At 41.9% G+C, this 26,225-nt stretch overlaps 1 protein-coding gene across 1 annotated transcript; it reads left to right on the top strand.

Moving 5' to 3' along the window:
• The first annotated feature begins 1,704 nt into the window (after positions 1–1,704).
• On the top strand, positions 1,705–8,830 carry hoxd3a (homeobox D3a). The gene is made up of 4 exons (XM_070975709.1): positions 1,705–1,763; positions 5,611–5,670; positions 7,352–7,898; positions 8,085–8,830. The coding sequence occupies exons 3-4, from the start codon at positions 7,454–7,456 to the stop codon at positions 8,828–8,830; spliced, it is 1,191 nt and encodes a 396-aa protein (XP_070831810.1). The 5' UTR covers positions 1,705–1,763; positions 5,611–5,670; positions 7,352–7,453.
• The last annotated feature ends 17,395 nt before the right edge of the window (positions 8,831–26,225 follow it).

Here is a 26,225-nt window from a genome sequence, read left to right as displayed (position 1 = left end):
TTCTCTCCGCTCCAGAAATACTTTCATCGTGTGAAAATTTCTTTTCCCGGCCGCAGTGAGGTATTTTAAAATTTCTCCAGTTTCTTTCCTTGGTGATTTCATGTCATTCGTTTTGCGCCATTAACAAAAGGGTCACTTTTGGTGGGAAAAGAGTTTTCCTTCAGTGGTGACAGGCACGTGGAGCCATATGGACCTACAGCCCCCTTTCACAAAACATCCACAAATGCGCCAAATGTGCGCTGCATGGGCAAATCCAACCCCTTCTCCTGTCAGGCATGTCATTTACGAGCAAAAATATATTTTTAGACTACGATAAGTGCAACACGTCTTTAAAAACACGTAAAACGAGTTTATACCATGACGTGTCTTAATTTTCATTCAATAGCTCCCATCCAAAGGAGGGCATGATTGCTCAAAAAATATCCCCATAGGCTCTTAGTGGCGCATTTCATGGTGATTTTATTCAATAAAAACCGCCTTTGGGTTCTTACAAGACTTTGACTGCCGTCTTTATTGCGGAATAGTTGCTACACAAGCTTTTTTTTCTGCTGTAGAAACACAAACGAAGTTCGCTGGCCGGTTGGATTCAAACAGATAAATAAAAACTCTTTCAGAGGTTGTGCTCCTGCTCCAAAACAGATTACGCCACAGTCAAAACTAACTGTTTTACACACATAATGAACGCCGGCAAAGATTTAATGTTTAACCCCCTCGTGCTTCACGAGTTATGCCTTTATTGAAAATGATCCTCTGCAGCACTGACCTCCGACCCCCCACACAACACAGTCAGTTGTGATACAAACAACAGTGGTCATAAACAGACATGTGGAAAGACAATCTGCAGCCACTCAGCTGCGTCTTCATCCCCACTGACCACTGTCTGAGCCCCGACTCAGCACGTGTGGGCCTATGGGCGTGCACGGGCGCTTACGTGTTTGTGTGTGTGTAAAAGAAAACAAAGAAAATACAAGCGTGTGTCATATAGATACAGAAAGAAGCTGAGACAAAGTGATGCTACCGATCCACCATCCTGCCATAAATGATCTGCACATAGATGCTGAAGGGAGGATGAGAGAGAGGTGGGGGGAAGAGAGGGGGGAGATGAGGGGAGTGGGGGGTGGGGTGGGGGTGTTATTGGCACATTTGCACAACCTAATATACATACTAGTTGTCAAGGTAACTCGTACTATATAATTCATTAATTGAAAACCATTTCAGTTTCAAGGCTGCATTGTGTAAGATTTATTCTATTCAAACATGAACTGAGCTCAAATATATCATAACACACTTTCCTCCAGCAATTATCAGGTCAGAGCAGCCTACTACAACGTACAGTGTGTAGCCACACTGACCTACATGTGTGAACAGCAATAAATGGGAGCCAAAGGCAGTGCCATTTTCAATGACACTGCACCCAGTGCAGGAATACGACGTCGTCGCTCTCCATCCGGCCATATTTGATTTCCAGCTGTTTTCGCAGAAGCCTCTCCGAGCCAGACAACCCCCCTAAGATATATTAAAGTGCGCTGTCTGCATTCAGAGATATAATCCAGAGACTATACCACTCCGCTCTCTATTCTCGACCACGTGATTGTCTAAATAATTAATGCAGCACGTCCCCCTAGAAACACGGCGTCGTCATTAATCGCAAGGACTCTATCAGACTTGAAAACTGAAGAGATCCCCCAAGAAAATAATATCCGATACCCGGCGCAACCGTAGCCCCGCACTTTAGCGACACATCCGAACCGATGGATGCTTGGGTAGGTAAATATTTCAGCATTTTTTCATGTTGCCCGAGCTGGTGAAATGACGATATCAAATGTCGTGATATTTGATAAATTGCTCCCTTTGACGCGGGCGCTCAGAGCAGGATTGTAGAGGCTGTGGTTAGTAGCTGTGTGCATGTCTTCTTTTTGGTGAAATGTGTTAGAAACGGTAGATTTTTGGGGGGCTCGCTGATTTACGCATGCATCTTGAAAGGGATTGATAGGATAAATGGTAAAAACTAAAGGGCAGTGACATGTATTTATGGACGCTCGCTCTGAATAAACGCTCTTTCGGACTCAGTGTGGCTCTTCCACAGGGCCCACTCATTCTTTATTCACAGTCTATTTCAGATTTTTTTTATACCAATTTAGTCTCAATATTTTTTAAAAAAAGAGACGCAGCAGTAAAACACAAGGTTGCATCTTGTTTGCTGAGTGGAAATGAAAAGATCTTGATTTATAGTCGAAGTTTTCAACACAAAATAAATGACAACTTATTCCTCTTTCTTTCTTTTTTTCTTTTTTTTTTGCTTGAGGACACAGTCGATTTCTGCTGTTTTTACTGTTAGTGGGGGATGATTTGATTTTGATTTCCAAGAAGTCGTGGAAGTTTGGACAGGCTGACAGTTCTACCTCCTTGTAAATCATTCCCAGTAATTCCTGAAAGGGTGCGAAGCTGTTTGGGGGGGCCGGGCGAAAACTGTAAATCTTTCACTTTTATTACCCTCTGAACATATGCTGCGACGCTACCAGTCCTGCATCCCTTCCTCTGCTCTAAGATAACCCAGAGCTGAACCAGCCGACGCTCTCTGCGGCTCCAAAATCTTCCTCCTCCAACTCAGTTTGGTCTTTTCCAGCGTATTTCTTCATTGGTTATTAAGTAGTGCCATTCTTTTTTTTCCTCCTCTTCTCAGAGTTAATATTGAAAACAAAGCAGGAGAAGACATGTCTCTCCCACTCTCTGCTAGGGCAGGACAGACACAATAAACAAAAGATGATAATGTGCTTTATTTGAATACAATCCAGTCCCAGCTGAGAGAAAAAGAAAACATATGTCGTTTATTTCATAAATCATTTTCAGAATGAACTTCCTACATCAGTGCAGTCATTGGGCGACTAAAGAGGGCATCGATACAAAGTATAACAGTACTGTGCAACAATATTATCCAATAATACTTAACTGCGGTGCGTTCAAGGCCCACTTTGTACGTTTTATTGTGAAATTGCAGAAGTCTCTTTTTTTAAGACCAAGCGAGGATAAAATGTACAAAATTGCTGGAAATTTCAAAGCTGCAGCATCACATCAAATGCACAGAAAATGGTTACAACAGCGGCCGCAAGCACCCTGCACTATAGATGCTGCAACTGCTGCCCTGAGAGAGCATGAAGTGTGGATCTTTATCATTGATACCTCAGTATACAGCATAATACCTGTGTTTACATACTGAAGTGCAGGCTTGTTGCAAAGCTCGTAAATTCAGAAGGAGATGAAAAGAAATAGGTGGTGGAACATGTTCACACTGTTCAGATGAGGAAATAAACGCCACCCTTTATCAAAATGTATCGGTGAGGTAAGGCTTGCTTGAAGAAGAGGACAATCACGTGAACAAATATGCTTCTATCTTAAGGCAGCGCCTTTATTTGTCATCACAAAGCTTCCGAACCACCAAAAAAAAAGAAAAAAAAACCTCCTAATGTTAGCTCCAAATGTGCACAGGCCTATCCTGTTCTGAATTCCTGTATTTTTCAATGGGTGATTGATTGCCAGGGATTTTTTTTTCTGGAATAAGGATACCTTGTTCGCTTTTTATTGGTAGTTGAATACGAGTCCTTCCATTCTTTCGGGAATACTGTCTCCACTGGTATATGGAAATGTCTGAAAAACAGCAAGATCAGGTTTAGGACAGCATTGTCTACAGACAAAGGGTGAAGGATTTATTCAAGAGACTGCGTGGAAAGGAGCTGAGAGTGAGGGGGGAACTGGTTTATGATGAATTGATTCACAGGTAAGCAGTTGCATGGCAGAAAGCAACCTTTAACCGCGGGTTAATATAATGCAAGGAAAATATATATGATTTATTCCACCGGAGGAGGCGATGCTCGTTAACGTCGCTCTCGCCGGCGACCGTGCGGACATGGAGTCCACCGCAGCTACCTCCTCCTCAAATGCAGATGGGTGTTTTTTGGAGAAAGCGCGTTCAAATGTTATCGACAGATTGAGCCTGAGCTGCCCTGCGCTTTTCAGCTGATTTCACGTTTCGATGAAAGCCGGCTCGGAGGAAGGAGTGGGAGAGGAACTTTTCTTTTTGACTCTTGGATCGTAAATCACATTAATTTGTTGTCTTATCGTCACAGTGGCGTTTGCGGTGATTTATGTGGTTTCAACTATATGGCTTTGTTAACCTGCAACGTTGTATTATACATGAATTCATATTTGATGTTTTGAAGGATCACCGGGCCGGATAGTGAACAGGGATAAAGGCAAATACTTGGATTTTCCTACTATTTGGTGGCGTTTTTGGCTTACTTGTATTTACTGAAGTGTAACCCGTGTGAATATGAATATTTCTTCCTTGATATTGGGAATAAAAATCAGGCCTGACTCGCAAAGGCAATTAAAGCTTATTTAAGATGATTATTCTCAATTTTGCTCACATTTTTTACAACTGTTTCAAGAAGTTTAATCTCTGTGCACCACATCTTTATGAACAATATGCTCTGGATTGTGCGTCTTTGCAGAATGGCTGCGGAATTTCTTGCGTTTCTTCTGCTAAAACCCTGATTGCTGCAAATGGTGATTTCGCATTTTGTGAGCAGCTCGTATTTCCTCCAGGAGAAACAGATCTTGCATTTTATTGCAACAACAAGCGACACTATTATTCCACTTTTATCAACTGCAGCAACTCCTCGGATGTAACACAAATTGTCCAACAATCATAAAACGCCTCTGGAGGCTTTTTAACTTGAAATAGGAGCAGAGTTTGAAGGGCTGGACAGGAGACTGTGATAATAACACTCGACTCTGAGTCCGGCCCATTGTGTGAACCAAACTTACCGTAACAGCGCGTAGGCGAAAAACACTGTCGTTTGAAAAGAGGACCATGTCTGCGACTAGTAGCCCAGTGTGCTCAAAAGCACTCCAGGCGCACATTATCGACTGGCTTTAACAAATATTCCACATCGAAGGGATCTTAAATCTCCGTGATCGTATTTTAAGTAATTATCCTCAAATATAAGCAGGAAAACAGGCGTGTTTTCACACGCAGGAAAAAGAAATAAATGAATGAAATTTAAATTTCTGCCTTCTTGTCGTCGGTCGAGCATCTTCTCCTGTGTTTCAGTGTCTGCTGAAAGGCTGCTTTGGATTTGTTTGAGACTTTGTGTCTACTTGAAGCCAAACTCCTCGTTGTTCATTAAACTTTGAGCTAATGCTGAACGACCCAAAGGTCACCTAAAAAAGCTTATGACTGCTAAATATTTGGCTGGCTCTTTGTGCAAAAGTGCACATGTAAGACTTTTCTCTCTCGAGCATTGCAAGCAGAGAGAAGTGGTCAGTGACATGTTTGCAGTTTAGCTAAATGAAATAGGCAAATAATTAAAATAGTAATAATTCTAAATGAGTTAATTGGTCAGGAATTATTTGAATTTATTTATTTGTTTATTTTACTTGAGTTTTTATAATTAGATTATTATGTTTTTTACTGCATTTTTAATGGTGGAGAATATTGGGCCTGATCTGTATTTTTTTTATATATATATAAAACACTGGTATCTTTAAGCCCATATTTAAAAAGGGGGACAATCTGAATGTGAAGAAAGATAAATTTTATTTCTCTTCCAGGTCGAGGAGGCAGCAGTGATGAATGCGTGAAGGATATAACACAGAGTTGCGCAGATTTCGGTGAGTAACATTTCTTTAAATGGAGGGAGCGGACAGCACAGCCAACTGCTAACAAGGTGAAAGGGTGATTTGTTATTAGCCTCCATATTAGCGCTCACAGTGTTTCACAGGAGGCTTAAATCACGAAAACAGACATGAGGGATGACTTAAACTTAGCCTGTACGTGTAATTATTTGCGCAGGCCGGAGTCCCACTCCAGTATGTCCGCCGCAGGATTAAAGCCCCATAACCAAGAGCACACTTAATGCAATTTATCCAAAAGAGAAATGGAATAGAAATTACATTAATCATGTTTGCATTGCTCTCAAACATTACTGGAAAAACATGAAAATTGCAAAACGCAAAACCAGGAAGAGTTTCACCAGTTCATCCCACGATTTCCGCATTTTAACCGGGTTACAAGATGCGCCATGGCCAGTATTCCCTGTCTGTTTCTAACCGGAAAAATATCTCCAGTGTTTCACGTCGGTGTTTGGCTGCAGACTCGCGCTCAGCCAGAATGGAGGCATCATTTATAAAGCCAGCCTGTGTATGGGAGAAGTCGCCGGGTATGAAATTCTTTCCCTTGCCTTCCTCCTACGCTTAGTTTTACACTTCTGAGGAGGGCTGCGAGTCTTGAGGAGTGTTTTGCTTTTCATTCCTCTCTGAGGCCGTTTACAACCATAACATTTGCGGTCATAAATTTTGCCGCGGTCCACACTGACAGGTGCAATTGTTATGCACGACGCAGGCTGCACCTCCTCAAGCCACCAACATACAGTACCAGGACCCTTTGATATTTCTGTTTCAGCTCAGTTAAAATGCTGACGGCTCTCTTTTATATTCTTACACCAAATGTTGCTGCAATTAAAAAAAATGCAATGGAAAATTTGAGAATTTTTCTGGGAGTTTAAATGTTTTGTATTAAAGCTAAATTTTGCATGAATGGGTCAGAGGCAGAAAACCAAGCAAGCAGCCGAAACATATGGGTGGAGGCATCTGTAAAGGCTAATGAAATATCATATTTAACTCCCATCCCCACCCAACAAACTCTCTCTCTCTCTCTCTCTCTCTCTCTCTCTCTCTCTCTCTCTCTCTCTCTCTCTCTCTCTCTCTCTCTCTCTCTCTCTCTCTCATACACACTTACTCACACACACCGCTACCACCCATATTTCTGATATCAACTTTAATAACAAGCAGTGGAGGAGATTAATATGTGACTTTTTGCGTGCGTAAACATGTGATCCAAACGCATGTGCCGCGCGGCCTTGGTGGGCTATATTTCTGCTACAGGGAACAATGCATGACGGGCTTTGTCAGGCCTTGTGATTAGTGAAAAGGGTATTGTGTGTATGTGTGTGACATGCTGATTCAGCTTATTTCTGAGGGACTCCTAAAGCCTCCCAGAGGGTCCTTTTAGCGCAAGTTAAACTTTAACTGTTTTGTGGCAGAAATGAGTCGGACGGCTCCAATCTGGGGCTGGTAGATGTGTCACTGTTACAGACACTGTAGAGGCAGATGGTGATTTCTAATTCAATATCTGCTGTAGCCTATAGCAGAGTGATTCTCCTGGTTTATGTGAAATGGTTTATTTAAACCCTGAGTCTCAGTCAGTGGACTAATGTTTAAGAGGGTGCTGCTATAATGAGCATAGGCCTTATTCGTGTGTGCCAAGATGAGTCTGATAGATTTCTCTTTATAGGTCACAGACTGGAGCAACGGTGGGAAGCACCAATCACGTGAATAAACAACATCCATGCCATTGGATAAAGTTGCACTGGCTTACTGGCTTTGAATCCACAAAATGCAGAAAGCAACATATTACGATAACTCTGGACTTTTTGGAGGCTACACCTACCCAAAACCAGACTCTTACAATTATGGCCCTGCTCATCAGCCCTACGCTACTTCTAACATCGAGAGTGACTACCAGGGCTCAGTGTGTCCCATCCAGACCTCCGCTGTCCGGCCGCCGACCCTCAAAGACAGTGACCTGAACGGTGACTGCATGCGGCAAAGTAGCAGTCAAAGCAACAGCAGCAGCCAAGCCACGAGTATTGGGGAGCAGCAGCCGCCTCCGCTGTCCGCATCCTCTCCCAGCTCCAACAGCTCTGCATCCCAGAAGAAGAAGTCTCCATCCAGCAGCGCTTCAAACAGTGCCACACCAGCCCTCACAAAGCAGATATTTCCCTGGATGAAGGAGACCCGGCAGAACGCAAAGCAGAAGGGCAACAACTGCACCGCTGCAGGTAGAGATCATGATGGAGACCTGTGTATGTGTGTGTGTGTGTGTGTGTGTGCAAGTGTGTGTATGGAGGGGTGTGGGTGGAGGTGGACTGGGCCTTGTGTTTACAGTTTATGCCTGCTTTGGGTTTTGTTTAAAAAAAAAAAAAAGTTTCAAAAGGCTCTAAGATGATGCTGTGGTTCATTTACAGGTGGCGAGGTGAGTGACGAGAAGAGCCCGCCTGGACCAGCCTCCAAACGGGTCAGAACTGCTTACACCAGCGCACAACTTGTGGAGCTGGAGAAGGAGTTTCACTTTAACCGCTACCTTTGTCGTCCTCGGAGAGTGGAAATGGCAAATCTGTTGAACCTCACCGAGCGCCAAATAAAGATCTGGTTTCAAAACAGGAGGATGAAATACAAAAAGGACCAGAAGTCTAAAGGGCTCGCGCACTCTCCCCTGGGACACTCCCCGGACAGAAGCCCGCCGCTGAGTGGCCCAAATCACATTGGATACTCTGGCCAGCTCCAAAACGGCCTCAGCTATGACGCGCCCTCGCCCCCGTCCTTCGCCAAACCCCAGCAAAACATGTACGGCTTGGCCGCGTACACGGCACCCTTGGGTGGCTGCATCCCACAACAGAAGAGGTACCCGGGCTCCGAGTACGAACACCACGGCATGCAGAGCAACGGCAGCTTTGCCAGCGCCAATTTGCAAGGCAGCCCCGTTTACGTGGGTGGGAATTTTGTTGATTCCATGCCAGCCTCGGGCCCCATGTTCAACCTCGGCCATCTTCCCCACCCCTCATCCACCAGTGTGGACTACAGCTGTGCCGCTCAGATCCCAGGAAACCACCATCATGGACCCTGTGATCCCCATCCCACATACACAGACCTCACCTCTCACCAAGCGTCTCAGGGAAGGATTCAGGAAGCGCCTAAACTCACGCATTTGTAATATGTGGTTCCTGTGTGTGTGCGCGTGCGTGCGTGCGTGTATGTGTGTCCAAATTATGTTGCGCTCTTTTTATTACCTCACTAGTCTAATAACTACACTCCAAGCGAGTCGTGTGTATTATTACAGTATTATTGATATTACTATTAATGCTATTGTGTAATTATTTTCTAAATAATACAGCTTTGTCCATTTCTCTTGCGCAAGAGGCAGACTAGCCTGGTTGTCAGATGTTCTTTTTTTTTTTTTTTTCTTAAGTGCAATGCGCAATTTCTGACTGAATATTTCATGCCGTTACTTGAAGGTAAGTCTTGTAGATCACGAAAGTAGAAGCTCATCTTTAGAGAAGGACTTTTAGGGAAATTTTCGTCTGTTTGTCAGGATCTCATTCTCCTCACGGGCATCCTATTTATTTATTTTTATTATTATTTTGCATAATCTTTCGTACTAGCATATAGCATATTTATTATTTAATAACTTTTGTATTGCACATTATTTATCGTTTATATGCGAGTACTTATAAGTGTGGAGTTTTTTGTAAGATTGGACAGATCAGTGCACTTGGAAGTGTTGGCAAAACAGGGTTTGGAAAATGCTATGACTCGCAGTGTATTGTTGATAAAGAGCATTTCTAATTGTAAATCTGGGATAAATGGGGCATTTTATAGTGTATAAACACCACTATATGTCCATGGTTAATCTTGTGTCAAACCTTAAGCAAAACGTAGACTATCGAAGTATGAAATATTATACACACCAGCATGTCATTTCGTGTAGTCCATTGCTACTTTTTATTTGTCTTCCATTGTTATTCCATTCAGTTGGATATCCATAAATTTATGAAACCCGAATGATATCGAAATGTTATATTTTATTGTGTTTAACATTTTGTAAATAAAGTGCTCAAACTTGTATTTCTATTATTGCATTTTTGTTGACAAACAAACCAACACAGAGCACTGCCTGCAGCACTGCTGAGCCAATGTTTCTGATTATTTTAATTCCTCATTCAGTCGCTGCTGCGAGTGAAACAAGTAACAGCACCGAGGAGGCGTATTGACTTCAGAGCTCTACTGTACAGAGCCAATCAATAATTAGACACCAGGATATCTAAAACTCATCAGACGGCTCTATGCCTCCAATGCAAAGTGCATTTTAGCGGTATAAAAGGCTCTGGGGATGATTATTGATGTTTTATTGGTATGAAGGAAGCGAGTCTATGGGCCCATCGCATCCTCCACACGTCACTTATTATTTTTTTTAGATCCGGCCACATGATTGCTTCCCCATCTGCTGGGACAAGAGCACCAGCTCCATTTTCCTTTAGACCAGAGCCTAATCACTAGCTGTCTAATTGATTGGTACACACAGAGACTCGTCTTAAAAATCATTTTTCATAAACTGGAAGAAATGTGTCCACTCAGTGATGGCGGAGCAGATTGGTGACAATAAAAGCAAAAGAAGAAAAAAAAACACACACGCATTGACATTGAAAATGATGCAGCGATGGATGTGCGCGCGCGCGCGCGCGCGTGTGTGTGTGTGTGTGAGAGAGAGAGAGAGAGAGAGAGAGAGAGAGAGAGAGAGAGAGAGAGAGAGAGAGCAGTTCATCCTTTATTGCTCCTGGAGAGCCATTTCAAAGCTCATTAATCAAAAACTCGTCGCTTTCAGACTCCTTGCTGATCCCTCCTCCTCGTGAACAAAGCATTTGCATTCCAAATCCAAGTAACACATTTCAAACCGAGCAGCCCAATCTTTAATGGTGGGGGAGAGTTTGAAAAAAAAAGAAAAGAAAAGAAAAAGCACTACTGTGTTCACATTTTCTGAGATGATACATCCTCGGATTTAAGAGCGCATCAAGGCAAATGAACGTCTTGTCACAGTGACTTTAAATCAGGTGCCACAGTCACGGAGGTCCCACAAAGTTTCAGCCATAATTAACTGAATGTGACTCAGCACGCGAGTGTTATCCTAAATCCTTCTGTAAGGCAGCTTTAAAGTTGATTTCATCCTATTTCATTCATGGATTTTGGCTATGAGCTACCACAATAGGCTACAAATCACCTCAGCATTCAGTGGATGGCGGCCATTTTAACCCTGGGTGAGCTCTTTCTTCATCTCCCCCGCTGCAGCTTTCTGCACCGCACAAGTCGTTTAAGGAGCCCTGCAGAGAGTTGCCATAAAACACCTAAAACATTCCGTTTTCCTCTAAAATAAGCTCAGTGTTAATAACATAATTTCATGCAATCATAAAAATGCTTGATGTGATCTTTGTTATTTTTGCATAAAAATGAGCTCATTCAAATGAAAATGCATCGGAGAGAGGCTAAATAATATCATGTAGAATAAAGCATCTTGTTAAAGTACAAACTGTTACGCCTGATGACGAAAATAAAGCATACAATGGACAAATGCACCGGAAAAACAGGGAATAATAACAGTCAAAATCTCACTGCTGTAGCACCAAATGGAGCAAATGCAGCTTCAGTTTTTATCCCTGCCATCAGGCCCTGACTCTGTAATCGGACATGGGTGTAGCTCAGATCAAATTCAACAATCTGCCATGCAAACGGGAAGTTTCACCCTATTGGTAATAGCAGCAGCATAGTTCCTTTGATTCCCTCTGCCCTGAAAAAGGAAAGAAATTCTACTTTGTAAAACAGAGTCTGGTCAGAAAACATGAAAACACGTCACTTCACTTTTTACTTTTAGCCTTTTGCTGCTATAATGAGTTTGAACCGTTTTGCGTGTAAACAGAATAAAATCTGACAATGAGCCTCAGTTTTAGCTTCAGTTTTTAATCTGTAATAAAGCATCAAGTAACAAGTCAAGCATAGCCATGAATAAGTAAGTCACAGTTAAGCCCAGAGGAGCTTTGCTGGCGTGGACAGCTCATTTTGTGTCCCTGATTGGATAAAAGCAGAGCAGACCACGCCTGCTCAGTGGAGGGTAATATTTACATATGGAGAAGTAGCCCTACTGTAGGCTAACTATTAATGAGCACAAGAGGTGCTAACAGCCATCTTTACCCAGGACATCCTAAGAGGAGACAAGAGGGTTTCGAAATAAAACTTTTTTTTTTTTTTGTAATGTCTGTTGCTGTCTGAGATGATGGACAGGGAGCTTGTGGCAGTAGATGTGTTGGACCACCGGGAGAGAGCCAGCCTTTCATTCAAAGTGTTTTTAAGGTGAATGAAAGAGGTGCAGTCACAGCTGCCTCCTCCACTTCTTTACAATCAGAGTGCAGGGAGAAATATCCGCACCCGCCGCACCAACGCGAAGCAATTATTTAATCAGCCTCTGAGGAAAGTTGGTGCGCACGTCGGCGCTGGCGGAACATATCGCGATGATTCCGCCGCGCGTGTGAGCAGCTTCATCTCCATCCCATGAGGGCTTGTTTTTATATATTTATTTTACGCGCGCCGGCTCGGGAGACAACAGGGAGCAGGAGTTGTGAAAACGTTGCAGAAGAATTTAGAATTTTACTTTTTTTAACGCGCTTTGATTTGTCTCAGACGCGTCCTGTACCGGCTTTACCGAGCGAGGTCATTATGGATTATCATCGGATCAGGACTGAGCAGTCAACGGGAGCGAACAAAGGATTTTCATCTCAACAAAAATCTGACAAAAAAAACTCGAGTGACCCGCAATTTGAGGGGTCTCAGAGCTGCAGAGTGGCGTGGAGCTGAGAGAAAAGGGGGGCCTGCCCTGGAGGTCTGCTCGGGTTTTATCACAGCATCCCTCCACTCATTTCTTTCCTGTAATGGAGCAATGGGTTGTGTTTTGTCGGTGGCGTCTGTACTGCTGTCTCTCTAACATAATGAAGCTGTTCCAGCTGTAATGATCAGAGGAAACTTCCAGTAAAGTGCAGGGCTAATTATTGTTGTTGACACCTAACGCACAACAGAAATCTTTAATGCTTTACATTTTGCAGGATGCAGTTTCAGGGAAATTTGCTTTAAAATCACTTGTTTGCTGATGGGAATCACCTCTGAGTAAGTTACTGGATTCCACTGCTGTGGACCTGTGTAAGTTCATTTGTTTATTTGGTTATTTACTCACAATAATGTCTCTTTCAGTCTGAGCACAAAACCATTTAAATATTAACTCAACAATTAATTTCGTGTTTAATTTCATTCATAAATGTTTCTGAGGACATCATGGTGCTATTATTAATATGGTTAAAATGAACTACCCACTGTTGCCTTTATGTGATGCGAAAGTTGTTAAATGAAATTACCTCATTTATTTTTTAATGTTTATTGATAAAAGAGAATGTATTAATATATGAAAGACCCACACTTTTTCAAATAAAGGACTTAATTGGCCTCTGACTGGTGTGTTTTTTCATCTGATGCTCATTCACTCACTGTTTCTCACTTCAGCCATTCACGCAATAGGCAGTAAAGCAAAAACCTCCAATCTTTTTCCTCACACACCCACACAGGGCACATTTTTTATACAAGAATTATATAAATAGTTTTATATCCCAATTCTGACAGACATAATATCATTTCTTCCTTTGCACAGAGCCTCATTTGTGTTGATGTTCGGTATTTCTTTGGTATCAGGCACAAGGAGGAAGGTGAGCTGATCACACAGCCTGACCATCTGTAAATCCTGACAGAGGATGTGAATGTTAGAGGACACTGTTGTCAGAAGTCCTTCCTGTTCTCTGGCCTCTGCTGTCATTAAGGATTCCCCACACACTGTGGAAGTGACTGAGCAGAGGAGGCAGGCACTCTGCTCGTGGTGGGGGTATCTGTGTTGTTTGCCAACTCATAATGTCTGCACTGCATTTTCCTTCTGAAAGGAAACACACCAAACGGCCACTGCAGGGTTACAGCACATCCATGTGAACGCTCATTTGTTTATAAGTTGCACAAGGTTCACATCTGTCCCTCTGTTGATATATTATTAAAGTGGACATATTGCATGGGAAAAAATGTTCACCCACACATGAACACACTGACCAAAGACCATTAACTGACCAAAATAAACAGTTTGACACAAGTGAAGATCCTGAAATAACAGAGCAGCACTGGATGCCATCCACTGATGTGGTGTTGCTCCCCATTTTTCATGATCTACATTTCAAGCCTCTTATTTGCCTCCTGCTCTCTTGCAACTGGCTGCTGCAGCTGACTGAAACAGACTTCCAGTGAAGTGTAGGTGGTCCTTTGTTTTGCACACGCAGTATGCCATAACAGCAGGGTGATTGGTCAGTGTTTTCAACAAGAACATGCAAAATATTGAGAGGAACCATGAAGAGAAGCGAATCTACAATCTTATAGATGAATACCCTGAGGCTCTGTGTTGCACATGTAGGCTTACTGATTCATAAATCCTTTAAACTGTGAGAAACCTGCAACCAAACTGCAGCTGAAGAACCTCCCAACATTGATCATGCATGTTGACGCATAAAACTGATGTGCGTGGATTTATGGCAGCTCTTATGTGTTAGTGATATTGATATAATTGTAACTATAATAAATGACTCACTCCTCTGGGTATGATTTAGAGGGCTTGGCCAAAAGGCTCTTCTCCTCCTTCCCCGTATGAAAGATAGCTCACTGATGTGAGGAAACCTGAAGTAAGTCATACATTACCCAAGCCTTGACTACAATGCTCCGGTAGTCTATATCAAAAAGTATTAGTGCCTCTACCTTTTTCTGATGCTCATATGGATTTCTTTCACGGCATTTTCTGTATGAAATTATGAGTGAATAAATTGCATCTTCATTTATCTTCGAAAAGCCCTTCTGTGCTGACTGCGATACTCAGCTCTCAGCGCTTTACATAATTATATTAGTCTTCTGCTACACCACGAAATTGATTGCCCAGGAAAATGAACCTGGCTTTGCTATAAATTACACCTATGGATCATAAGAAATGTGTTATTTTGTTTAAAATAGTACCTAATATAATTAGAGCTCTAATTCATGGCAAGCTACAAGTGTGCCTATTACAGTAACAGGGTTTGGAATTTAGTCTGTCTGCTGGATAAAGAATGATCCTGTGTGGTTTTCATTTGTAATCCCAGACACATTATTTCAGTAAAATAGTCTGTGACTTTTAGATATGAGAGATGGATTGTTGAATGAATAACCATATTCATAAGTTTCAGTATTAAAGTTAAGAATTCATCCATGAAAAGAAGTTTCGACGTCGATCCCACAGTGTGTCCGGTGTAACTTTTCCTTCACAGCAGACAGCAGCGCAGAAACTGGATCTTGCTTCGTCGGAGGTCTACCTCTGCTGAGGATGTAAGGTAGATCTCTATCAGTCTGACACACAGGATCTTTACAGGGTGTTTACTGTGGATGGGAACAATATCTTAGCCATGGAAAAATCACTGTCAAGAGATATTGTCTGGAATATGAGGACTGATTGGAATGTGTCACCTTGAAATCAATAGAAGTGCACATTTACAGGATAAGGCTGTAAATCTCACGAAAAGACCAACGATGTGTTTGTACCTCTCTTAAAACTTGATAATTCAAGCCGCAAGCCCATTTGTTTCTACTGAAGACATAAATCTTTATATACCCAAGACAAATACATAATTTCACTTTAATAAAGGCTAAATAATTTCCTTAAACAGCTGGCCACTGTGGATTCTAGCAAATGTTATTCAAACACCAGTAAACAGCGCATTTCTCTGGGACTATTTTCTGTGGTGGATTAATACATGTGGTGCTCTCTCAAGTGTTTACAGTCCCCAGATGGTGTATGTGGGATTGACTCAAAATAACCTGCAGTGCACATGTTCATGGTAATGAAGAAACATGTCATCCAGTGTAACAGTCCGGATCACTGATACGTTTTTAATAGTTTTTGGACAACAAAGACGGTTTCTGACACAGAGGAATAAGATATATCAGGAATATATCTGGCAGATGTAATTCATGTTGATATCAAAACATTCAGAATGTCGCTATGCCTCTGTTTTGGGTTACTTACACATTATAAATATTCTCTGTATTACAGTGCTCAGTATTCAGTATTCAGGGTGATACAGTAAGAATGTGAATCTTAAAAGCTCCAAACAATTTATCTTTGACTTCTTGGTTTTTCAGCAAGCCTGATCTAGTTTTGACATCGAGCTCAGGAGTGTTACACTCTCTGAAACATCTTCTCTGAGTTTCATATTTCAAATAGCTGACACTTGAGTGTTTAAAGGAGGAGGTTATTTCTACTACAAATTTTGATCAGGATTGAGTATTTTACTATTTAGTCAAAAACTTGAAATTAAATCATGTTTTTTCATCAAATGCACCTTGTCAGGACTCATATTAACCCTGTCTGATGTGACTTAACAGTGGACACTTTGGGTAATCTAATCAGTTATTTAAGGTTTTTAGGTAATTTTTGCAAGAATAACATGCAGGAACAGCTTCCTCTTGGTGCTATCCTCCTAACAACCCTCATCCTGAGTGTTAAATCTCAGGGTGCTAATCTAAAATACACAAATGCCAAGAAACATTTCCTACCTCTGTGCTCATCCCTACCCGCAGGCCTCTGCATTACAATCTAAAATCCAAGAGCACAGAGGCAGCGTGCAGGGTTAAGTAATTCTGCACCAGTGAGAAAGACATTTGATTTCATTTGTAGTGTGTCTTGCAGCGAGGGGAGGTGAGCCCACCTTTGGCTGCGGGAGGAGTGAAGCGGCACACATATCTAGTGTTGGGAGACACAAAATTGACAATGCATTTATCTTTGAATAATGTAAATGTCCTGAGAATACGGTGGCAGTGGTCCTGGCGTGTCCGCTGAGGGCACAGGGCTGTCAGACACTGAGCTCTGTGGCCCTGCTGCAGCATAATGTGGCCTGAGGTTCCCCTAGAGCATCCCGCTGCTCTGCTCTGCTCTGCCTCAGGCCCACATTCCTGCTTCAGCACGCTGCACTAGCTCCCCTCTTAATTTACACTCTGGTAGGAGAGGGAGTTAATGCAGAGAAGCCTGCCAAGAAGAATCTTATCTGCTCTCCCTCTTTAAAGGTGAGGTAGTTTAGAGCACAATATATTGAATGGAGGTGTGGAAGGTGATGCTGTTTTTCCACCACATCCTGGCTGCTCATTTGATCAATGCGATATTTGTTTATCTAACTTCATTAAGCATAAAATGGAATCTGTGTAATGAGAGCACACATTTCCAGTGTCTGAATAGCTTCAATTATTTTAAGTAGTTGGCTTAACTTGAATAGCTCTGTGGATGCTGTGAGTTATTGTGTCCAAGAAATGTGCAGCAAAACATGTATTGTTTAAAATGGATGGTTCCTGGCAGGCTGACAGTGCTGTTCAGTGAGGCAAAGTGCCAGTAAATTGTTTGTCTTCTGCAGTGCTGCCCTATAATTCTTCTGGGAATAAATGGCATTGTGTTTGCCAAAGAGAATAATGATAGATGGGATAAAATCAAACTAGAGGATTTTGGGATGCACTCTGACCACCAGGCATAATCTGAATACATTTGTGTCCCCAGGAACGATGTTGGCAATTGTTTGTGCTTGTGTCTTCCCTGCCTCTTGTCTGTCCCACACAGAATGACTGATTTTAAATAGATAATTTTGAGTTTATGTGCTTTGTAAGAAACGATTAATACCATCACATGTCTTTACAACCATGTCAGCTATGATTTGTTCTGTGTTGAATTAGGAAACCTGTACATTCATGCACTGACATCTGTGTGTATCTGTTGCGATTGCTCTGGACTGCATACGTTAGAAGTGACATGTGACTTGGTATAAAGCAATAGCTCGTAATGTCTCCAGTTCTGAGGCGTAAATGTAAATGTGCAGTCTGCCCGTTCAAGTGCCCTGTTGGCCCAACAACCGGAGCACGTCCCCATCTGTTCTCTGTCTGTGGAGTGCCCAGACAAGACATTCCCCCCGCCAGACCTTCCCATTTGCTGGAGCAGAGGTTTCCCAGCCATTTCTAAGGTTACAGGCAGGGTAAAAGCCTCCTCCATGTGCTCACAGTTCTCCGATCGGAACTTTTTGGCCCTTATTTGCAGATAGACTTGGGCTAGATTTTTGATGCTGAGTAATATTTAAATGCGCTGTCCTTGGCTTCCAGGCCCTTTTGTTGCTGTTGCTGCAGTTCCACAGGATGCGAGCAGCGAAAGACGAGCGTGGCTGTCAGTGGAGTGTGATTTGTTACAAGCCCAGCCTTGCCAACTGTGAGGCACTGAGGTGTGACCACAGAGATGCTTAACTTCTCCAGTTGCCTCAGGGCCAGCCAGTCAATTACACAATACTGTCTGCCCGTAACAATGTCATGTGCTCAATAATGGACCGAAGGCAAAGAGGAAACTCAGAACAGTTTATACCAATGGTCACACCATCATTACAAAATGTTTGGTCAGATGTTATGTCGTATGGTGCTGTGGTCATTTGTGAACACATGTGTATGCGGTAGTAATCCTTTCTCCTACAAAATGACAATTATATACAACTGACTTGCATCAGCACACATGTTCTGAAGGAAATTTAATGGCAGATTATGAAGAATTGTTGTTAACATAACTGGCAAGTCGCAAAAAAGTTGATACTTCAGAAAAATGTTCACTGAAAATATGTTGAATATGTTTTCCACCAAAATACCCAAATAAATACCTGCTTGTACTGAGTACTGCATTATTTAACTGTTAAGGTTAGTGCTTTGTACACCTATCATCCACACCACTGCCACGCTTCATTCACTCAAAAAAACATAATCCAGGCAGCAATTATGTTTGTCACTACAACTCACTGGGAAAATAATCTCATTATACATAAACAGAGATAGCATATTTTGTTTAAAGTTGTAGTTGCCTACATTTTCAACAGTCTACCTCAGAAGAGTAGCATTTTGGTTACTCTTGCACTCCAACTGTTTATGAGGACCATGTGTGGGGAAACTCCAAGAGGGTCCTTGTTCAAAGAAAGCTGCCTCTCCTTTGTGAAACACTTTATCGTGTGGATGCAGATGTGCTTTTTGGTGGAACCTTGCACCTCATCCATTACCCTTGGCCTGCCAGAGAGATAGTGGAGAGTGAATCCATTCAAATGGATCACGACAGAGCCTGCTGCTCAGCTGAACTTTCCGTGAACTAGGCTCAACGGCAGGATCCATGCATCAAAAAAATAAGTAATTTCTCCTCGCTGCTCTGGCCTGTGTTTCATACAGATTGCTACTATCAACACGTACGGTATCCTCATGTATCAATCTGTCAATCTGATAGTTGTTTGAGCACTGTGTCTGTCTCCAAAGATTCAATCGAGTAGAGACTAAGAATGACCTGGGAATTTTGTGACTATCTTGTCTTGTTGAATCAAGATTTAACTGCACAGTCTGTAAAGACATATTCCAAAAACATACAATGGTGCACAGCAAAGAGGATAAGATCATGATGAAACAGATTTATTATGTTTGTTGTTTCTTTTCTTTTCTTTTCTTTTCTTTTCTTTTCTTTTCTTTTCTTTTCTTTTCTTTTCTTTTCTTTTCTTTTTTAGTCCTCTGACCCAGTATCAGCCATAACCACAGCGTCAAAGTAAAATTCACTACAGACAAATCTCCTCCTGCTTTCTTTTAACTGGCTAACATACTTCTTCCCGGGACAATGTAAACACAGGCTCGTCCAGTCTAAACTGTTTTGTCTGATTTCGTGCGAGAATCAGACCCAGCGACAGGCATTAATTATAATTATATAGAAGAAGCCAGTCTACTTGTAGAGGGTCTCCTTTGCTTACTGTATGTAGGTCATATAGAGGCATCAGTATTAAACTGAGACTGTTTCATATCCACTCAAAAACTCCTGTTCCCTGTTAAAAACTGTTGTTTCACAGTAGACACTGTGATGTTTTTGCTTTATTAGAAACTCCTCATGTGTGAGATAGATACAATAAACTGAAAGGTTGACATGTGGTGCGCAAACAAAAAGGCTTTTTGCCTGCTCAGTAATGCCACTGAAACTCTGGCACTATTGACATAGACCTTGGGTCGTTATATGAAAAGTCCATGGACACAATTTAATTTCTGTCAGCAGTCAGGCTCCACAGCCACAATGGATTTCTTTTATGCCCTAGCCTCTGACTCTAACCGAGCATCTGTGTGAGCTGGAAACACAGTCTCTGCCCAACCCCTTCCCCTCCTCCACCCACTGCCTCTGCCCTTAAGGTGCATTTCATCCACATAGAAAATGAAGTTATATCTGAACTTCGACCAATAGTCTCGCTAGCCCTGGGCAGAGCACTGTAAGGAGCCTGCCTTAGTATAACCAGGCAGCACAGACCGCACAGGGCTGCACGAGTCCATCAATCTCCCTCTGTTCTACAGTGCCTCTAATGACTGCATACATAACATAACCATCTTCTCCATCTGAAAATGTTTGCTGAGGTGAACTGTGCTGCTTCTATAAAAAACAAAATGTAGGAGTAATGCTAAACTACGTTCTTCCAAGAGTGATGTTGTTGTAGGTTAATTTACTGTTAATTCTTCCAACTCTTTATTCTTCCAGCTGTGATATTTGGGATTGGATTATGTCCAAAAGGCCCCTCGTGAAAAATGTGTCGCTGACAGCCTGGCTGACAACTCTCCAAAATGTGACTGTTTCCAATCCTAATGGTATGTAGCAGAGCAGCGTGTTCATGGCTCTTTTGCTCACGGTGACTGACAGCACTCGAGTCAGGTCTGACTGACAGGAAAATAAATGGCGTGATTTTCTTCTTGGGAAGTGCTGACATCAGACTTCTTTAGTCAAGGGTTGGAGGAATGCGATGTTCTACTAATGTGGCTCACGTTCAGAGCTGCTCCTTCATAGTGAATCTGTGCACAGAGCGACACCACATAATATTTTGACTCATTGAGCGTAACTATATCACGCTCCATGTACTCTGAATCTGACCTGCTGAAAAATCCCAGAGAGGCCAACCGGGTTCGTTTCTGACGTCTTATATATGAGTAAAAAAGCCCCACCAGCAAAAAGTGATGCAAAAACCATTTCATTCAAGCACTCATAATGAATATTTTTATGTGAACAATGGATCAAACGAGTATGTGTAATGTGAAAGGCGTCTTGGTTTTAGCTCAACGGTTTTGTTTATTCCTCATACCAAAAAGAAGACAGACAAAGTTAGTGACTTGTTCCGAAACAATGTGGAACATTTAGCTGCTAAAAAGCCAGATATTTCCCACAGGAGTTGGTGGAGATCAAACCAGAGTTCAAAAGAGAGTAAACACCGGATTTACACACATCAAGTGGACAGACACTCGACTACAAATGAATAATAATGTTGCTCCGTATCTGCTGCGTGTGTAAACTAAGCATCTGTTTACCGACACCTTGTCACAGATATGATGACTGAGTGCCAATTTAGGGAGCCAACATATGATCGAGGGTTGCACAAGAAAGCCCGTGAACTTGTTGGGATTGGTCTCATGATGCTGTTTAACATTACATTTCTTGAGCACCAAAAAACAACAAACTGACCGAGAAAGAGGCTAAGCCAAAACACCTCAAGGATGACGCTTATCACTCATTGTTCTTCATGGTCTCAACAAAAGTTGCTCCTTGCTACTCTCTCATATATGCATAGATCTTCTCTCCTTCTGCCATCTGCACTCTGACAGGCTCATATTCAATAAGACCCGCCCTGCTGAAGCTTGGCAACCAATCACAAATAACAAATGACAACCCAGGACTCTGACAATATTAACTTAAAAGGTGGTAATATGTCAGCGTTGTGTTCCAGTGGTCAAAAAGTCTTTCACCGTTATTATTCAAGCAATTGATGATGAATACAAAAAATGTGACTACAGTGTCGACAGAACAGAAACGCAGGATGCCATTTGGCACTGTGAAATCTCATTAATGACATGTTGCTAACCTTTTCTCATTACAGGCATCCCATCATAACTCACACCACCTGCCAAGCAGGATGTTGCCTCACACAAAACTATTAACATCAGCCCCCGTTTTTGCTGTTTTAGTTTGAGGTCTATGTCTGTCACTCATAACAAATTTATTGTCATGCATTCGCTGGTCACCATCATTTCCTCCTTCTCTCAGTGTCTCCTCTCTCTGTCCCCGGTGGTCTTTGTCCAGCTGGTTGTCACATGATGTGGGAGAGCCACCCAAGAGATGGTGCTCCCTCTCAGATCATTTGTCTTAATTAAAATTTAATGAAATGTGGCTCTCTTTACTATTGTGTTTTGCAGCTCATAAATGAAACATTGTACTTAGCATTACTCACAAAGTGCTTCATACACTGTTTATTTAAGCCCCCTGCAACAAATAGTTAAGACAGTACAGTCATATAAGAGCTCAATCACTACTTATGAAAATACTGCTGGATGCATTTAATGATGTTTTTAAAGTCGAGGGATGTTTGTTTTTAGGAGTGTTGCATTGCGGATGTAATGAATTATGTATTTTTACAAATATCCTTTGCGACTTTAGCAACCACTCCCGGTGGCTCAAATGTGCAGCCGAGGGTCGAGGACCAATTGCAAGATTTAATTTATGTAGAAAGTAGCCTGGAACAGACTGGCACAGACTAACTTCATTAATTCAACACTGAGCCAAAGCCCTGACCTCACCTTCAGGCGAGCCGCTGTTCCAGCAGCTTCTGTGACTCACTGAAATCTCCCATTGTGCATTTCTTTTATCTGTCTTTCTGAAGAAATTACACCTGCTCTTTCCATATTCTAAGATAGATGAGCATCTACCATTCTCTTCATGAGCTTAACCGACTTAAACAACGATAAATTGGTGAGCTCTCAGAAGGGAAAAAAAGACCAGCATGGCAGTGGAGCTTGATATCCACAAACACACTACGCTAATGTCATCGTTCCAACTTTTTAATATCTGCAGTCTTAAAAGAACGTCAGAACTAACGCTTTGACTTGTTTGGTTAAGGACATATAAGAAAATGACACTCACCAAAGGCAGATGCAAGAAACAGTGATATTAGATTGTTTTTCCAAACATTTGCCATCCTCATCTTGACATATGGAGTGACACACTTAACACACAAAAGCTGGACTTTTTATTTGTCCCAACCAACCAATGCACCAACTGTACCGACATGAGCTGCAGCTCTAGCTCTGATAGCTAAGACCTCACCCACACTTTCCCTGTGTGATTTCATGGTGTGGTGCAGGTTCATGGTGTTCATTACTTTATTAGCAACTAGTAGATATATTAATTGTTGTTGTTATGGATACAGACAGTTTAAAAGATTTTAGTTAATTATCATGAGTTACTGTATTTCAATGCTCAGAGTGTGTGCATAGACATCAGCGTCCAGTGATCTGCTCAGAGTACCGGATTATAACGAGGTGCTGGATGGTTTTGCACAGAAATATGCGAAGGAACTCCTGTTTCAAGGTAAGTCAGGTTGTGTAACTTTATGTTTTTGGTTGTTTAATATATATTGCAAAAGTTTATCAGGCTCTGTGATCAGTGCTCTGGTGATCAGTTTGACATGAGATTTATAGTTTCAGTGTGTGACTTGGTGACAGTTGATAGCGGTGGCAGATTTATGGCTTTGGTTGGAATATGCATCATGTTGTTAAGCTTGTAACATTTCAGAGAAAAATCGTAAACAAGTCTCTTGTCATGATTCTGTGCTGTTGATAAAGTGTTTTGCATTCTGTATTGACAGTTTGTTAGAAGTGAAGCTTTTCCTGTGCACACTACAAACATCAGGCTTTGACTAAGACTAAGACATCTACATAAAAGCTACAGTGTCTAATGTCTAGTATATTTTGATGGTAAACAGCAGGACACTCCTACATGGTAACATTAACTTTTTATGCAAACATTACTTGTGTGTGGGGACCTTCTGTGCTTTTAACCTGTGCTGCCCACTGACAATCAGGGACAAGCACAGTTCATGTCTCACTACCTGTAGAGCTACCTCTGTGCAGTCTCAGTCTCTCTCTGAAATTGCATGTGCTGTGCAACAGTAGCAAAAGCCGACAGGTGTCTCTCAACATGTGGCATGCAGGGGAAAAAGTTTTGGAAAGGTGAGTGCTACATACAAATTTATCTCTAACATGTTGGCCATATTTGACCTATGATGACATTATGGCGATATGTTTTTAACTCCCATTTGTTCATTTACAGTGAGTATTTTCCATGACCACAATATAATATATAACATTTTAATGTTTTGAAAGAACCTATTCAGCTATTTTACCTGTTATACATTTGTTACAGACCAACACTCACTTGCTCTCATTCTTACTGTGTTCTTAAACTTACCACTGTAACCCAAGATGATGAATTCTAAGGTGAAAGAACTTTTATGAGGTGCAAATTACAGGTGAGGTCATTAGAGATGATTAAGGGTGATCTAATGAGTTTAATCCCCACCTTTGTCTAATATTGGGCCATTACCTTCCTCCCAACTATCTTTTAATGGCCTTGCCTTACAGCCTTTAACACAAATTAGCTAAACTTACCCTGACCTCAATATCTCGCTGTGCTTGCTTTAATTTGCAGGGAACAGACCGTCAGTGAATAACTGCCTCATGTTAACTGCTAACTGGTTCTCAGCACCTTTGTGTGCTTGTAACATGTATGTATCATGTACCCTTTGTTCATACTTCATACACATCATGAGTGCAGCAGTTAAACTTTTTAGCTACATTTCATACTATCCAGATGTTGCCATCCAGTTTTTCTGCATTTGTTTCTGCCTGAATCATCTGACATTTTAGGCTTTATTTGGCAAAGTTTAAATCAGGGGTATACGGCGCGTGAGATCGTTTGATCCAGCCTGCGAGGTAATTTATAAATACAAAAACGCAATTACCTTTTCAGTGATAACGCTAATAACGTCAATAGGAGGCTGTCATGTTTTTCCGAGCGGTCCATGAACGCCACACAACCGTCGCGGTTGAAACACGTCACTGCATCATGGCGCATGTCAACGAAAAGTAAGTAGATGAGGTGTGTCGTACTTTCCAAGAGAAGTGGATAACATATTATGTTTTTTAAGTGAAAGACAAGCCGGTGTGTTCACATTAGTTTGTGGGAACAAACTCTCAGCTACAGACATGCTAAACTGAGCTGTGAGGACAAATGCACTTGGATAAAGTTAGCGCTCCTCCGCGGAGTTTGGTTGCCCAACGAGCAGCTTTCACAGACAGAGACAGTCATGCAGGCCTGTTTTGTGGTGAGTAAGCTAGTAGCTAAGAAGAAAAAGCTGCTGCTGTGGAGCTGCTAGCACCAGACAAAGTAAACTTGTTCCAAAGTGTCTGTTTGTCTGGAATAATTCATGAAGATGAAGGAAAACCTGGAAACTGGGTGATAGCAAGTGTCCGTGCTCAAGAATGACTGACCCAAACCTGGGAAACTAACTCTGAGAAGCATCATCATCATCATCATCATCATCATCATCATCATCATCATCATCATCAGACGCCTCACTGAAGAAAAGCAGTTCCAGCCCTTGCAGAGGTTAGTGTGATGTACGTGTTTAAGGCCACCCTGATACTATTGCTAAAAAATGGAAATATGTGATGGAGATTTCAACATTTACAGCTACGATCACAAAGATATATTTTCCATGCAAACAGTGGTCTTTGTCACCAGTTGCTTACATGATGTTGCCAGGTTACATTTTTAGAGTAATCATAATAAATTTATCCTGTTTATGTTCAGTATCTTGTAAGCAAGTTGAAAGAGGTTTGTATATGAGAGGTTTGATTTAGTTAAAATCAGACCAGTCGAGTTGTGTTTTTTTGACCTCTAACAACAAACAAGCGATTCATTCTTTTAATATTATTTTTGTAATATATCAGAGGTTTTGAAGTGCAGCAATCTTCACAAAACAAGAAGCATCACAAGAGTCGCTGTGACTGTTGATGAGTGGGAATGCAGTTATAGATTTGTGAGTGTCTCCCTCTCTTCTCTAAAGTGGAGCTGATTCTATAACGAGGCGTAATGAGAAGTGATTTTGTCGGTTGTTTCGCTTTTGAGACTTGTGAGCACACTTAAAGTTATGAATAATAACTTAATGCAAGCTAATATGTTCTGCATGATGCGGCCTTGGTGGGAAACAACTGGGCTGTTGTGTAGCTGAGAGGCAGCAGATTGTAGGGAGTTACTTGAAAAAGCAACTTGCCTTTTGAAGAGAGTATTGGTTTGTCCCTTTATGGAAACTGGCACTGTACTCAATACAGCCGCCATGTTTTCTGGGCAATGGCACAAAAAGATGTGGAAGCAAAAGGCAGCTTTCGCGCTCGTCCTCTTAGAGTTTCCTGGCACTTGATGAAGTGGGAGGAGATTCTCCTCTCTGAAGTGCATAAGTTGTGTTTGAGCACTTTGTTATGTGCAGTGGCTGCAGGGAGGACCCCAGGAGCAGACCCCTGGTTCCCTCATTTCATTTACTTTCAGGAAGGGTGAAGGG

The sequence above is a fragment of the Chaetodon trifascialis genome, chromosome 12, assembly GCF_039877785.1.
Source record: "Chaetodon trifascialis isolate fChaTrf1 chromosome 12, fChaTrf1.hap1, whole genome shotgun sequence".
Lineage (NCBI taxonomy): Eukaryota > Metazoa > Chordata > Actinopteri > Chaetodontiformes > Chaetodontidae > Chaetodon > Chaetodon trifascialis.
Note: the sequence above shows the minus strand (reverse complement) of the source record. Positions and strands in the feature narration are given on the sequence as shown.

Coding starts and splice junctions, on each gene's coding strand:
- hoxd3a (XM_070975709.1), top strand. CDS start 7,454: ATGCAGAAAGCAACATATTACGATAACTCTGGACTTTTTGGAGGCTAC. Junction 7,899..8,084: donor CAACAACTGCACCGCTGCAG/GTAGAGATCATG, acceptor GTTCATTTACAG/GTGGCGAGGTGAGTGACGAG.